The 14,860-nt window shown below is 35.0% G+C and overlaps 1 protein-coding gene across 2 annotated transcripts in view; it reads right to left on the minus strand.

Annotated features, from left to right (window-relative positions):
• The window catches only part of LRP12 (LDL receptor related protein 12), an 86,023-nt gene that overhangs the window by 43,617 nt on the left and 27,546 nt on the right, over positions 1-14,860 (minus strand). The window contains exon 2 of one of the 2 annotated variants that reach the window (XM_060128149.1): positions 3,060-3,116. The exons of the other annotated variant lie outside the window; for it this stretch is intronic. Within the exon in view, the coding sequence (XP_059984132.1) occupies positions 3,060-3,116 (57 nt within the window). The remainder of the gene's footprint in view (positions 1-3,059; positions 3,117-14,860) is intronic. 2 annotated transcript variants of the gene reach the window in all.

Below are 14,860 nucleotides of genomic sequence, written 5' to 3' on the forward strand. Positions count from 1 at the left end.
TTCCACATTGACTAAATAAAGAAAAATTGCAATGAATCTGTATATCCAAAAGCACCTTTTGAGAGAGCATTCATTTATATTTTTAATGGTACGACTGGAATAGACTTCATGTTATTCTTCTCTCTCCACAGAAGAAAGATTTTATAAGACCAGCCTTCAGAAAAACAGTAAGGCATAAATAAGGTTTAACTGAGCTCTGAAATTAAGTAATTTATTGACACATAAATACATTTAATTAAAACACTCATTTTGTTACGGGCTGAACTGTGTCAACCCCAATACTCCTATGTTAAAGTCCTAACTGCCAGTACCTCAGAATGTGACTGGATTTGGAGACAGGATCTTTAAAGAGTTAACTAAATTACAGTGAGGTCATATGGGTGAGCCCTAATCCAATATGCCTGGTGTCCTAATGAGGAGAGATCAGGACGCAGATACACACAGCGGGAAGACCATGTGAAGATAACAGGTAGAAGACTGCCATCTACAAGCCAAAGAAAGGTGCCTCAGAAGAAACCAACCCTGCTAACACCCTGATCTTAGACTCCTAGCCTCCAGAACTATAAGAAAATAAACCTGTAAATCCACGTAATTCAGCAAACCAATATTTTCAAATAACTAATTCATATTACGAAATGATGCATGGTGAAAAAAAATATCCATTTAAAGGGCAAGAAAGGCCACTGGATTTTTGTAAAACAGAGAACAAAATGTTCACTGATATGGTTTCAGATCCTACTTGCAACTACCTTTAAGAAACCACCACTTGCTGAGCTTTGGTACAGTATCAAAGAAGAATATTCACAATTATCTGAAAATGGCTATGGAAATACTCCTCTCTTTTCAAATTACACAACCGTGTGAGGCTGAATTGTCTTCATATTGTCAAACAAAGCAATATGTTACAAAAGGCTGAGTGTAGAAACAGATGTGAGAATCCAGGTATCTCCTTTTAAGCCAATCTTTAAAAGGTTTGCAAAATTATAAAACAATACCATTCTTCTTATTGATGTTTTTGTTTTGGAAAATACATTTTTAATAAAATTATGTTATTGATGTAAGCATGCAATAGACACTACTTTCATTAGCAAATGAATTAAGAAGTTTTTAAACAACTTCTCAGTTTTAATTTCTAATACAGTAATTATCAGTAGCTATAACCTACATAAACAAAAACTCTTTGAAGTCCTTGTTAGGGGCTGAATTGTGTCCTCCCCACACTCATTTGTTGAAGGCCTAACCCTCAATGTGACTGTATTTGGAAGCTAGGGACTTTAAGGAGGTAACTCATAAGGATGGGGCCCTACTCCTGTAGGACTGGGGTCCTTACAAGAAGAGGAAGAGACACCACAGGCCTCTCTCTCTGAGTGCACCTAGAGGAAAGGTCATGTGAGGACACAGCGAGAAGGCACCATCTGCGAGTCAGGAAGAAAGGTCTTCAGACCAGAAACCAATCCCACCAGCGCCTTGACCTTGGAGGTCTAGCCTCTAGAACTGTGAGAAAATAAATATCTATTATTTAAGCCACTCAGACTTTGGTATTTTGTTATGGCAGCCTGAGCAGTCCCTGATATTGTTAAAAGCTTAAAAGGGGTCCTGAGAACAAAAAATCTGAAAATCACTGAAGTAGACAGTAACTATTCGGCTGTGTAAATTAAATGTTTCTACACAACTTCTTACTTCATAATTACAACTTGGAAAAGTAATAATTTTCATTAGCTATCCAAAGTAGAAAAAGGGAGAAAATTAAGATCAACTCTAAACGAACCTTTTTTAACTTGATGTACACAACTGTATGCCATTTGAAAGCATATGAAAATGGGGAAACACACTGTAAAAGAATTAACGCAGGCTGCAAAAGCGCCTGCTTTTCATTTTCAGGAAACCAGGATCGTCAATCTGTTTGGCCTAGCACAGACTAACTTTTAGAGTACTTGTTAAGTCTATTCACTTTCTGAATATAAAATGAGACATAAAACAAAAGAGAAAAACATTCAGTTTTCCTTCATGAGAAAAAAATAACCAAAAAATTCCAAGAAGACATGAAGAAATCAATCAATAAATTGACAAATATACCAAGTGCAATTATTTTAATCACACAAAACTTATCAAGAATATAGGGAAATAATAAAATAATAGTAAGAAACTCAATTTCCATATAGGCAAAAAATTCAAGATTCTGCTCTCCTAGTAATTGTAGTTGATAATGCAAAATTGGTATCAAAGTTGTGGAAGTCGCCCAAGAATGAAAAAAAATTTTTTTTTATTGAAGTGTAGTTGATTTAAAATGTTTTGTTAGTTTCAGGTACACAGCAAAGTGATTCAATTATGTGTGTGTGTGTGTGTGTGTGTGTGTGTGTATACATGTATATATATTCTTTTTCAGATTCTTTTCCATTACAGTTTATTACAAGATATTGAATATATTTCCCCATGCTATATAGTAGTTCCTTGTTTTTTATTTTACATATTTAAGAATGAACATTTTAATAGTTATGGGCCCTTAAATAATTATTAAGTTATAAAAGCTTAGATGAGTGGAAAAAATGCATTTACCTCAACAAGTTTCTGAATTTCATGCACACAAATATGTTGTTGGGTTGCTTTTTAATAACATATAAATTGTGCACTCAAGTACTACAGTTTTATGCATAGCAGTATTTTTAATCTAAAAAATCAAGCAAAATGCTTAATTTCTAAGGCTCTAATGCTAGGAATAGCATTCAAAATTACATTTTAATAAATTTCATTTCATATAACTTTGTATGTAAAGAAAACACTAATTCAACTTGAGCTAACTTTTCTCTTGGCTCAGTGTTTGTATGGAAAAATAATTATGCAGTCCGTTTGGAAAAATATAATCAATCCATGGGCATGCAAGTATCAATTTTATCTTATGAGAATTTCTCCATGTTCCAGTTACTTCATTCCTTATTACATGCTGCAAAAAGCAGTAATAATTTTTATAGCCAAATATCACTTCATAAGATACCAGGTGGCTGTCAATATTTACCACAGAAGTCATGCATGAAATTTAAACATTACAAAAAATGACTTACCAGTTGACACTCCTGAAATATGCACATTTTCAGAATGTTCTGCAAGAGCACCATTTCCTAAAATTAAACATAATGAATAAACTAATTTCCAAGATAAAATTTTAAAAAAAATTTCAGATTCTCCCTCTAATAGAAAAACAGGTGCATAGAGCTACTTGTAATATCCAGAAATGAAATTAAAGTCTCTTACAATAATCTTCAAAACAGTACTATGCAGCCCAAAATTATAATAGTAGTAGGGAAATCAAAATGTTTTGGAAATCACAACAATGTAGTGTAATATAAAGGCCAAATATATAGATCTGATTAATACCAGAAAGAATTTTCTATCAAGTTAATAGTGAAAAGATAACTTAGTACTATTACCAGAAAAGAGACAATCACATACTTTTTAAAAACAGCATTCCTCTAAAAGCATGCTTAATTAGCCCAGAATGTGCTTACTGCTGGGGTCACACATGGTGTCCCATGATCTATGTTCTGCATTACCTTCTAAATCCTTCAACATCTTCTCATCAACAACTCTAACAGTCTTTAGAGTAGGGACATGATTATACCCTATTTTGGTAGCCCCTGATTTTCTACATCTCCTACCACAAAGTTGGGCAAATGGAAGCATTCAAGTAACTTACTGAAATGAGTTACTAAGTGTCACCTAGTAAAATAAAAGTGGTTTTAAAAAGACTCCCATTTAAAGTAGAGATTATTTACTCCTTTAAATTAGTGAAGTGTCCCTCAGCTGTTCTTTTTAAAAATTTAATTTAGTTTTATTATAAATTATTTCCATCTACCTCTGTTCTTTTTCTTTCTACAAAGCTGCTCATCTTTACTTCTAAAGTTTTCTCTCTCTCTATGCATTAGGTCAATTTGGCAACAAAACAGTTCAGGAATCCAGCTGACAGAGAAAGAATTCTCCCTGGAGTGGGGCAGGGGAGGAAGCCAGGTGGGAGAAACTTAGATGGCAAAAGCAGAATTCTCTTGATGGTTCAAAGAGTAGAGACAATAGCAAATATTATAATTAATAACTTATCTTTTACAACCATCACACTTCTATGGTTGCTTGATTACTGTATAGCATCCCCCAATGCGCTAAGTTCTAGGACAGCAGAATCTGTGTAAACTTGACGCATCACTGTATGCACGGTTCCTAGAACAGAGCAGGTGCTCAAAGAGCTAACAAATGATGAATAAATGAGGGAGTTCATGCTGATTAAATGAAATCATGCCAATTAAGCACTTGATATAGTGCCTGACAGACAGCACTGAAGAGGAATTCCTTTTTGTAACTGTGTAAAATATATTTTTACTATTACTAAAGAATAAAATAAGTGATAAAACAACCTTCGTAGTTCAACTACAGCTACAGCCTTCAAAATGAAAAGAAATGTTTCCCTCCATTAAAAATGATACAGTGGAAATGGTGACAAAGGTGTGTAAGCTATATTTATTACACAAATAAATCTGATTACAGTTATTTATTTAAGTACTGTGCATTAGTACCACAGAGGCCACAACTTATTTTTCCTAACAATGTTAAATGCTACAGACATAGAAATGAAACTACTAGAAAGCTCCCACATTATTTCTTTAATGTGTACAACCTATGAAAACTGGTATCCTAAACAAAATGGTATAAGAAACTGATTCAATAAAACAACTAACAAGATTTGCCAAAGGTCAGTATAAGTTGCCTAAACCTTTGCTACTTACAAGTATATCAGTAGTACTGGCATTACTGGGAGCTTATTAGAAATGCAGAGTCTCAGGCCTTACCCCAGATTATTGAATCAGAATTTACATTTTAACAAGATCATCCCCCACTCCCAGTGATTTGTATGCACATTAACATTTGCGAGCCAATGGCTTAAACCTTCTTACTTCTATAGTAGATACAACTCCAAATTAAAGCTGTGTAATTTGTGACCCTAAGGTTTCCAATATCCTTAAGGCAGCATATTAAATTATCCTCAGGAGAGTTTTAATATTAGATATATTTTATACATTAAATTTTTATTCTAATTCAGTAAACAGAGTAAAGATAGGCAGAAGGAAAACAATAACATAATGCAGTATCTAAGACTGTGGATTCTGGACTAGATTGCTAGGATTCTAACACCAGCTTCACTTCTTACTTGCTGTGCAATTTAGGGCAAGTTACATAACCTCTTTGTGTCTTACTTTCATCTCAAAAACAGAGCAGATAATACCTATCTTATAAGCCTTAGTAGAATTCTTTATAATAGAAAAAAATAGAACTTAATCTACATCTCCGTCAGCATGTAAATGAATAAACTAAAAACAGCCTTACAATAAAATATTCAAAAAACTGAATTAAGTAATTCTATATGTACTCACTTGGAAAGATATGCACATTGAGTTAAGTATGTTTCAGAGTAACATTAGCATATGCTCTAACTTTAACTTTTAAGTGATGTCTGTATAGTTACTGTGCACATGTTACATAGGCATATGATATATGTATGTACATGCATTTGCGCACACACACACACACACACAGAAGAGTCTAACAGTGTATACAAACTGAAATGAGAGGAAGTCCTCCTTTGTATACTCCAGCACCGACCGAATTTGCTACAACAGGCACAGAGTTCTTTAAAAGATTTATTCATATTATCAAAAAAAACAGGCGAAGAGACTATAGTTCATTCCCTGTCATTCTAAATAAAGAGGTCTGATAAATACTGTGTGAAATAAAATATTATAATTTCATAAGTATTATTCATGATTTAAAAAACTGAAATAACAGTACTTTAAGACATAAAACACGATACTATTGCTAATTTCCCACACATTTACTCTAATTTAAAAACAATCCGATTTAGAAGTTAAAAAATCAATGATAATTTCTAATAACATCAAATAACTATTCCTTTCTTTGAGATTACATTATTAGATATTTCTTATTCTAAGTATCACATGAAGTAAGTGGGCTACTTAATTTAGGTGTTCTGCCATTTTTACAAAAATGCCACTTACAAAATACAATTATTTCTATGTTATAATCAGAGAGCACCGCCCCAAACTGCTTTGTTGATATAAAGCTCACTATATTTTCCCTAATGTCCCACCCCGAACTCCTGAGAGAAGAAAACCCCACACATATGAGGACGTACACACATCACCTCCTGACTTTAACTACATTGCAGCCATGCTAGACATTCTCATAGAAGTCCCCCTTTAAAGGTGCCATATACTGGAAAAATATAGTCTGATAAAACATTACTTCTGTAACTATGCATTAGCAGCTGACTAGTTAGTACACCAGCTAATTAACTAGCACTCCTAGAAAACAAGAAAAAGTTTCATTATCACCTAAATCAGGAAATAATTTTTTACGACTTAACTCTTTTTTTAGTCCTACTAACCAAATACCAAAGGTAATCAATCGTCCCCATTTATTATTCTTCTTGCCAAGCTGAAACATGGTTTTGTAGTTTTTTTTACTGCAATACAAGAGAGAATCTTCTAAAAGAGATATGTGCTGTTTTAGGAAAAGAGGCCATAGGGTAGTGAGTTTGAGCTCTGGAACCAGACTGTGGAATCAAACCTCAGCTCTACTGTTTAGTTAGTCAAGAGTCTTAACTGAATGATTTCTCCTAAGATTTAGTTTGCTCACCTGCATAATCAGAATATCATCATTAACAGGATGTCTAAATCTATGGTCCCTGCATCCCTGTTGCTTTGTATCTTTCTTTGTTTATTGTTGTTCTTTTTATTTAAGAACTAAAGTTCTTAAAGAAGAGCTGATAAATACAGCTAAGATGTGATAGATAAGTACCAGCCAAATCCTAAGTGCCTCACAAGGCTTTCCTCAGCTCATCCTTAAAACAACAGTTCACTTTACAGGTGAGAAAACCAGCTTATAGCAACGTAGTAAGTTTTTCAAAGAGCTAGTAATTGGATGGATTAAAAATTCAAATTCACTAAAAAATGTGTTCCTTTTTTTTAAAAAAGAATTTAGACGTGAATATACTTCTTGCTTGTAAAAGAAACAGTACTTAACTTTCAGAGTTAAAACCCACCTGCCACCAGCTATTCCAATTTGTTATGGGGGAAGACCTGGTTTAAAAGTTAATGAGCAGCAGTTACAAGTAACTTATATGCTCAGCATCCTACAATCTCATTTTCACTGTGCAATAAGAACAGGTATCAAACATCAAAATATGTACACACATATATACACCCCCAACATCGTTCCTATTTTACTTTACTTAAAGAAAAAGTCCAAAATCCTAATAAGGCTTACCAAACTCTCCACCCTTCGAGTCTTCCCAACTACTCCAAAAGCTTCATCTTTTGTGATTCACTTTCCCACTCTATTTTCCTCTCCAGAAATGTTAGATTTCTTTCAGAAAAGGGTCAGCTGTCTCTCTTGCCTTTGGACCTTTCTTTAATATATTCTTTATTTAGGAAGGCATCTCCTGATTCCCCCATACTAGGTTACGTCATTCTGTTGTAGGTTCTTAGAGTATCTAATACTATCACTTTTTGAAAATTTATCACACTTCTGTTATCTGTGTAAAGTCTATATTCCCCACCAGATCTTAATCTTGGTGGGGCAAGGTGGGGTGGAGAAGTGTGATGTGGGACTGGGACATAGCTGGGTTTGTTTTGTTTTGTAACCCAGTGACTAGCAGAGAAGATACTCCATATCTGCTCAAACCCATGAATGAATGGTAGGTTGATACATAAGTAAGAGGCATAGTCCCTGACACCAAAGAGTTGGTAATCTATTGAGAAAATAATTTAAAACATCTGGAGCAGAAGCAAACAATATAAAACCAAACTAAAATTAGCAAGCTTCTTACTCAAGTAGGAGGCTTTTCTACTAAAAATGAGAATGGAAGATAGGAGTGCCCACCATGGTATTAGCCAGGGCAATTAGATAAGAAAAGACAATTATAGGCATAAGGATTGAAAAAGAAGAGGTAAAAAAAGAAGAGGTAAAACTACATCTATCTGTAGATGATATGATTGTGTATCTATTTAAAAAAACCAAGACAGTCAAAAGAAAAAGTTATAAACAATATGAAAATTAGTAAAGTAGCAGGATATAAAATAAGCATACAAAAAATCAAAAGCCTTTGTAAATACAAACAATGGCCAGTCACAAGATACAGAAGACACAATTCTTAGTAGCAACAAAAAGATTTTTAAAAGCTCAAACACAGAACTCCTGCTGATGGTCATGAGGGAACAATGGGTAATGGACCAGCTTTCTCCAGGTAGAAAGCTAGTGCAATAAAAGAACTCATTCTGATTTGTTTCCCTTTTCTCAGAGATCACAGTCTTACACTGCCTGTTGTCCCGTGTCTGAAAAAGTTGGAAAAAACATGTTAAAAAAAAAATTCAGACACGGGACAACAGGCAGTCCTAACCAAGAAGAATAGAAAGAAATCCACAGTGGACTTACTGTTGCCATTTTGTTCATTGTTTTCTGGCTTTTTTATAATTCCTTTGTTCCTTTTTTCTTCTCTTGCTCTCTTCGTTTGTGATTTGATGATCTTCTGTGGTGGTCTGATGAGATTTCTTTCTCTCTTTTGTGTATCTACTATAGATTTTTGCTTTGTGGTTCTCATGAGGCTTAAATATCTTATGTTTATAACAGTCTATTTTAAGCTGTTAACATTGAATGCATACTAAAGCTCTACCTTTTTAAGCCCCCCCATTTTATGTTTTTGATGTCACAATTTATATCTTTTCACCCTGAGTATTCGTAACAAATGTAGTCACAGTTACTTTCAATACTTTTATCTTTTAACCTTCATACTAGACTTACAAGTGATTTACTCACCCCCAACACATTAGAGTATTCTGAATTTAACTATACATTTACCTTTTCCAGTGAGATTTATACTTTATGTTTTCTTGTTACTAATTAGCACCCTTTCATTTCAACTTGAAGTCCTTTTAACATTTCTTGTGAGGCGGTATGGTGGTGAACTCCTTCATCTTTTGCTTGTCGGGAAAACTCTTTATCCCTCCTTCAATTCCGAAGGACAATTTTGCTGGGTAAACTATTCTTGGTTGGCAGTTTTTTTCTTTCAGCACTTTGAATGTATCATGCAACTCCCTTTTGGCCTACAAAGTTTCTGCTAAAAAATCTGCTAATAGTCTTATGGGGATTCCCTTGCATGTAACAAGTTTTCTCTGGCCACTTTTAAGATTCTCTCTTTAACTTTTTATAATTTTATTATAATGCACACAGCTGTCCGCTTGATGTTGTCCCATAAGTCCCTTAAACTATCTTCATTCCTTTTCATTCAAATTCCTTTTTTGTGTGTGTTATTCATTAAAGGATGCAAAATGCTGACCACAGGAATTTTAAAAAGTAGTCATTTCTGGTTAGGATGGTTATTGTATTAGATGTTGTTCTAGTATGCAGACCAAATTTTTCTAAATTGTGCAAAGGGTATAAGAGAATTTGTTAGACCCCTGTAGAAGCTACTAAGCATTTGCCTCTGACATTTCTACTATCAATCTGTAAAGGAAATAAGGTTTGCTAACATTGTTCTAATCAAATTCATATGGCTTGTACATTTATTTCCTTTCCTAGGTATTCATAAACCATTTCTTCTCTTTTGTATAATCTTCCCTAGAGCGATTATCACTAATTGCTGGTTTGTGGGATTCTCATCCCTCCTGCCCCAGTTTGGAAAATCAAAATTGCATTCCTGTTTCCAGTCATCTGATCTTTCTTTCCTTCTCTCATTCCTTGGAAGTCTTAGCACCTAAGTCAGAACTCTTTAAGTTATTTAGAATACCTGAATGAACTCCTATAATCTTTGCACATATGTCCTTCAAGAAGGTTTTCAGATATAGTTACTCTTACCCTTTCAGTTTGAAGAGCATATTTGACAGAGGGGACATAAACATCACCAGTGTTACACCATGTGCCCAAGCAACAGCCCTATAAACATTTGTTATTCTTTATTTTACAAAGACATGTTTATAAGACCATTTTGTTGCCCTTGGTATTTTTGCTGAACTCAATCTTGCAGTTTCTCTATATTAGTAATACTTATAATTTATTCTTGGTTAAATATCCTTTTTATCTTGGGGATATGTTCTTAATTAGTCTGAAGTCATTGAGGAACCACTAATTTCCTTAGATTTTTTTGCCATTCATTCCTTTTTGGGATTGTTTGTGATTTTAATAACCAGAAGTCATTTTTGAGAACTTAATAACATCCCTGGACTTTCCAGATTTTCATGTTGTGGAGGCATATTAATTTTTTTTTCTAAATTACTTTAGAATCTATAGGGTTTTTTAAATATCTTTATTGGAGTGTAATTGCTTTACAATGGTGTGTTAGTTTCTGCTGTATAACAAAGTGAATCAGCTATATGTATACATCTATCCCCATATCCCCTCCCTCTTGCGCCTCCCTCCCACCCTCCTTATCCCACCCCTCTAGGTGGTCACAAAGCACCAAGCTGATCTCCCTGTGCTATGCAGCTGCTTCCCACTAGCCATCTATTTTACATTTGGTAGTGTATATATGTCAATGCTACTCTCTCACTTTGTCCCAGCTTACCCTTCCCCCTCCCCACGTCCTCAAGTCCATTCTCTACATCTGTCTGCACCTTTATTCCTGTCCTGCCCCTAGGCTCATCAGAACCATTAGATTCCATATATATGTTATATGGAATCCAATCCACATATCCAATCCAATCCAATCCACATATATATGTGTTAGCATACAGTATTTGTTTTTCTTTCTGACTTACTTCACTCTGTATGACAGACTCTAGGTCCATCCACCTCACTACAAATAACTTTCATTTCTTTTTATGGCTGAGTAACATTCCATTGTATATACGTGCCACATCTTCTTTATCCATTCATTTGTCGATGGACACTTAGGTTGCTTCCATGTCCTGGCTATTGCAAATAGAGTGGCAATGAACACTGTGGTACATGTTTTTTTTTTTTGATTATGGTTTTCTCAGGGTATATGCCCAGTAGTGGGATTGCTGCATCATATGGTAGTTCTATTTTGAGTTTTTTAAGGAACCTCCATACTGTTCTCCATAGTGGCTATATCAGCTTACATAGAATCTATAGGTCTTAAGCTCTGATTGTGCCCAATCTCATTTTTTTAAAAGTGATTATAATATAGTTATTTCTACCTGGTCAAATAAGGTATAGAGTAGTACACTGTTAGGGACTGAATTGTGTCACCCAAAATTAGTATGTTGAAGCCCAAATGCCCAATGTGACTATACTTGGAGATAGGGCCTTCAAGGGGATAATTAACATTAAAGGAAGTCATAAGGGTGAGGACCTAATCCGATAAGACTGGTTTCCTTAAGAAGAGATATCAGATATCTCTCTCTCCATCTGCACATAGAGAATAGGCCATGTGAGGACACAGTGAGAAGGACACTGCAAGCCAGGAAGAGGAACCTCATCAGAAACCAACCCTGACAGCACCCTGACCTTGGACTTCTAGCCTCCAGAACTGCAAAAAATAAATTTATGTTGTTTAAGCCACCCAGTCTGTGGTATTTTGTTATGGCAGCCCAAGCAGACTAATGTACACACTTTCCCCAGGTCATAGCTGAACTAATAAGATGTCTGCAAATGCCTTGAGAGTGTATGAAAAATTCAGTACATACTTCTGAAAACAGGCTTCATAGTGTCTAACAAATACCTATAATGAGACGTTTCGTGCAAAGAAAGGTTAAGAAGTCCCTTGGAGACAGAGTTTATTTTCCTACTTTATTTAATTACTGGTATTCTAAAAGTATTACTTCCACAGCTTTTTAACTGCAGGTATTAATTTTGGATTTAATAGACTTTTATGAACTGGCCTGAACCCACCTGCCACTTAAAATAATAATGATCATTTACAATATTACTTTTTATGGAAATAAACATTCTAATTTTCAAACCACATTCTACTTTTTTTTTTTTTTTTTTTTTTCCCTGTGGTACGCGGGCCTCTCACCGCTGTGGCCTCTCCCGTTGCGGAGCACAGGCTCTGGACGCGCAGGCTCAGTGGCCATGGCTCACGGGCCCAGCCACTCCGCGGCATGTGGGATCCTCCCGGACCGGGGCACGAACCCGTGTCCCCTGCATCGGCAGGTGGACTCTCAACCACTGTGCCACCAGGGAAGCCCAAACCACATTCTTAAAAGACATTTGGGAGTTCAATGTTCTTATGTTTAGACTTCCTATATTATGTTAGTAAGATTTTACATTGGAAATGTCTTCAAATAAGGGCATGATGACAATGAACTATTAGTCAAAGTACAAATACTAAACAAACACAAGTTCCCAGTATTCAGAGAATTAATCATATCCCTGAAAGGACATGCAAGACAGTTATGAATCCCACGGGTGAGTATCTCAGTGACAATGTTCATGCAGATGGAAATAATTTTCTTTATTCTAAAACAGTGTGAATCACTGATGTAAGAACCCACAAAACAAACTAGAAAGGGGCTCAGCTAAAGACTATTTGGGTTCAAAGGTTCCTACCTGTGACTTCGGTGGTTCACAAGAGTAAATATGAAGGTTTGAAGGGATTCAGAAATCCAGAAAAAAACAGAATTACATTCCTATATTTCCAGTGAGATTTACTGACATATACCTCACACATAAAACTCACCTTTTAAAGTGTGCAATCCAGTTTTTTAGTATGGTCAGAAAGTTGTGCAACCATTGTCACTATCTCTTGTCTGAATGCTTTCATCACCCGCCCCCAAAAAGTGTACCTATTAGCAGTTATTCCTCTTTTTGTTCTCGTCCAGCCCCTAGCAACAACTAATCTAGTTTCTGTCTCTATGGGGTTTTCCTATTCTGGACATTTCATATAAATGGAATCATACAATATCCGATCTTATGTGTCTGGCTTCTTTCACCTTGCATAATGTTTACATGGTTCATCCATGTTGTACCACGAATCAGTACTTCACTCCTTTTCATGGACAAATAGTATTCCATTGTATGGATAAACCACCTTTTGTTTATCGATTCATCAGCTGACAGACATCTGGGTTGTTTCTACTTTTTTGTGAATACTGCTGTGAATATCTGTGTATACAAGTTTTTGTGTGGACATATTTTCAATTCTCTTGAGGATACTCATAGAGTGGAACTGCTGGGTCTTTTGATAACGCTATGCTTATCTTTCTGAGCAAATGCCAAACTGTCTTCCAAATGGCTGTACAATTCTACATTCCCAACAGCCATGTGTAAGGGTTCCAATTTCCCCATATCCTCACCAACATGTTACTGTCCACCTTTTTATTACAGCTAGTGGGTGTGAAGTAGTATCTCACTGTGGTTTTATTTACATTCCCCTAACGAGTAACGATGTTGAGGTTCCTTTCGTGTGTTTATTGGGAACTTATGTATATTCTTTGGAGAAATATCTATTCAAATCCTTTGCCCATTTCTTAATTGGTTGAATTGCCTTTTTGTTGTTGTTGAGTTGTGAGTTTTTACATATTGTAAAAACTTATCAGATATATGATTCACAAATATTTTCTCCCATTCTGTAGTTTAATTTTTCACTTCTTGATGTAAAGGTGTTTTCTGATGTTGAAATAAGTGTTTGAGATACAGGTGTTGTTTGATTTTGAGACAATCCAATTAACCTATTTTTGTCGTTGTTGCTTATACTTTGGTGTCATATCTAAGAATCCATTTCCTAATCCAAGGTCACAAAGTTACCTCTATGTTTTCTTCTAAGAGTGTTATAGTTTTAGCACTTACATTTGGTCTCTGGCCATTTTGAGTTAATTGCTGTGTACAGTGTGAGATAAGGGTCAAATTCACTCCTTCACATGTGGATAACCCGTTGTCTCACCATAACTTGATGAAAAGATTATTTTTCCCCACTGAATTATCCTCACACTTTTCTGAAAATCAATTGATCATAAATGTATTATTTCTGGACTTTCAATTCTACACCATTGATCTATAATGTGTATCCTTATGCTAGTACCACACACTCTTGATTACTAGAGCTTAATATCATACTGATATTGATATTGTAGCTTCAGAAATTGGGAAGTATGAGTACTCCAAGTTTGTTCTTCTTTTTTGATATTATTTCGGCTATTCTGAATCACTTCAATTTCTAAACGAATTTTATTTTATTTATCTATTTTTTGGCCACGCCACACGGCTTGCAGGATCTTAGTTCCCCGACCAGGGACTGAACCCAGGCCCTCTGCAGTGAAAACGCGGAGTCCTAACCATTGGACCACCAGGGAATTCCCTCTAAATGAATTTTAAAATCAGCTTGTCCATTTCTGCAACGACAGCTGAAATTCTGATTTGGATTGTGATGAATCTGTAGATCAACTTGGGGGGTATAAACAATACTAATTCTTAACAATATTAATTCTTCAGATACATAAATATGATGCAATGTCTTTCCATTTATTAGGTATTCTTTAACTTTTTCTCACAATATTTTATAGTTTGAGTAGTAGTTTCACATTTTGTTATATTTATTCATTTTATTCTTTTTGATGCTATTGTTAACGGAATTGTTTTCTTAACTTGATTTTCAGTTGTTCATTGCTAGTATATAAGAATACATTTTTTCTCGTATTCTGCAACCTTGCTGAATTTATTAGCTCTCATAGGTATTTATGAATTTCTTAGGATTTTTTATATACATGTCATGTTTATAAACAGAGATAGTTTTACTTCTTCCCTTCCAATTAAGATGCCTTTTTTCCTTGTCTATTTGCCCTGCCTAGACCCTCCAATACAATGGTGAATAGAAGTAGCGAGAGCAGACGGACATCCTTGTCTT

This window comes from Lagenorhynchus albirostris, chromosome 17 (genome assembly GCF_949774975.1).
Source record: "Lagenorhynchus albirostris chromosome 17, mLagAlb1.1, whole genome shotgun sequence".
Lineage (NCBI taxonomy): Eukaryota > Metazoa > Chordata > Mammalia > Artiodactyla > Delphinidae > Lagenorhynchus > Lagenorhynchus albirostris.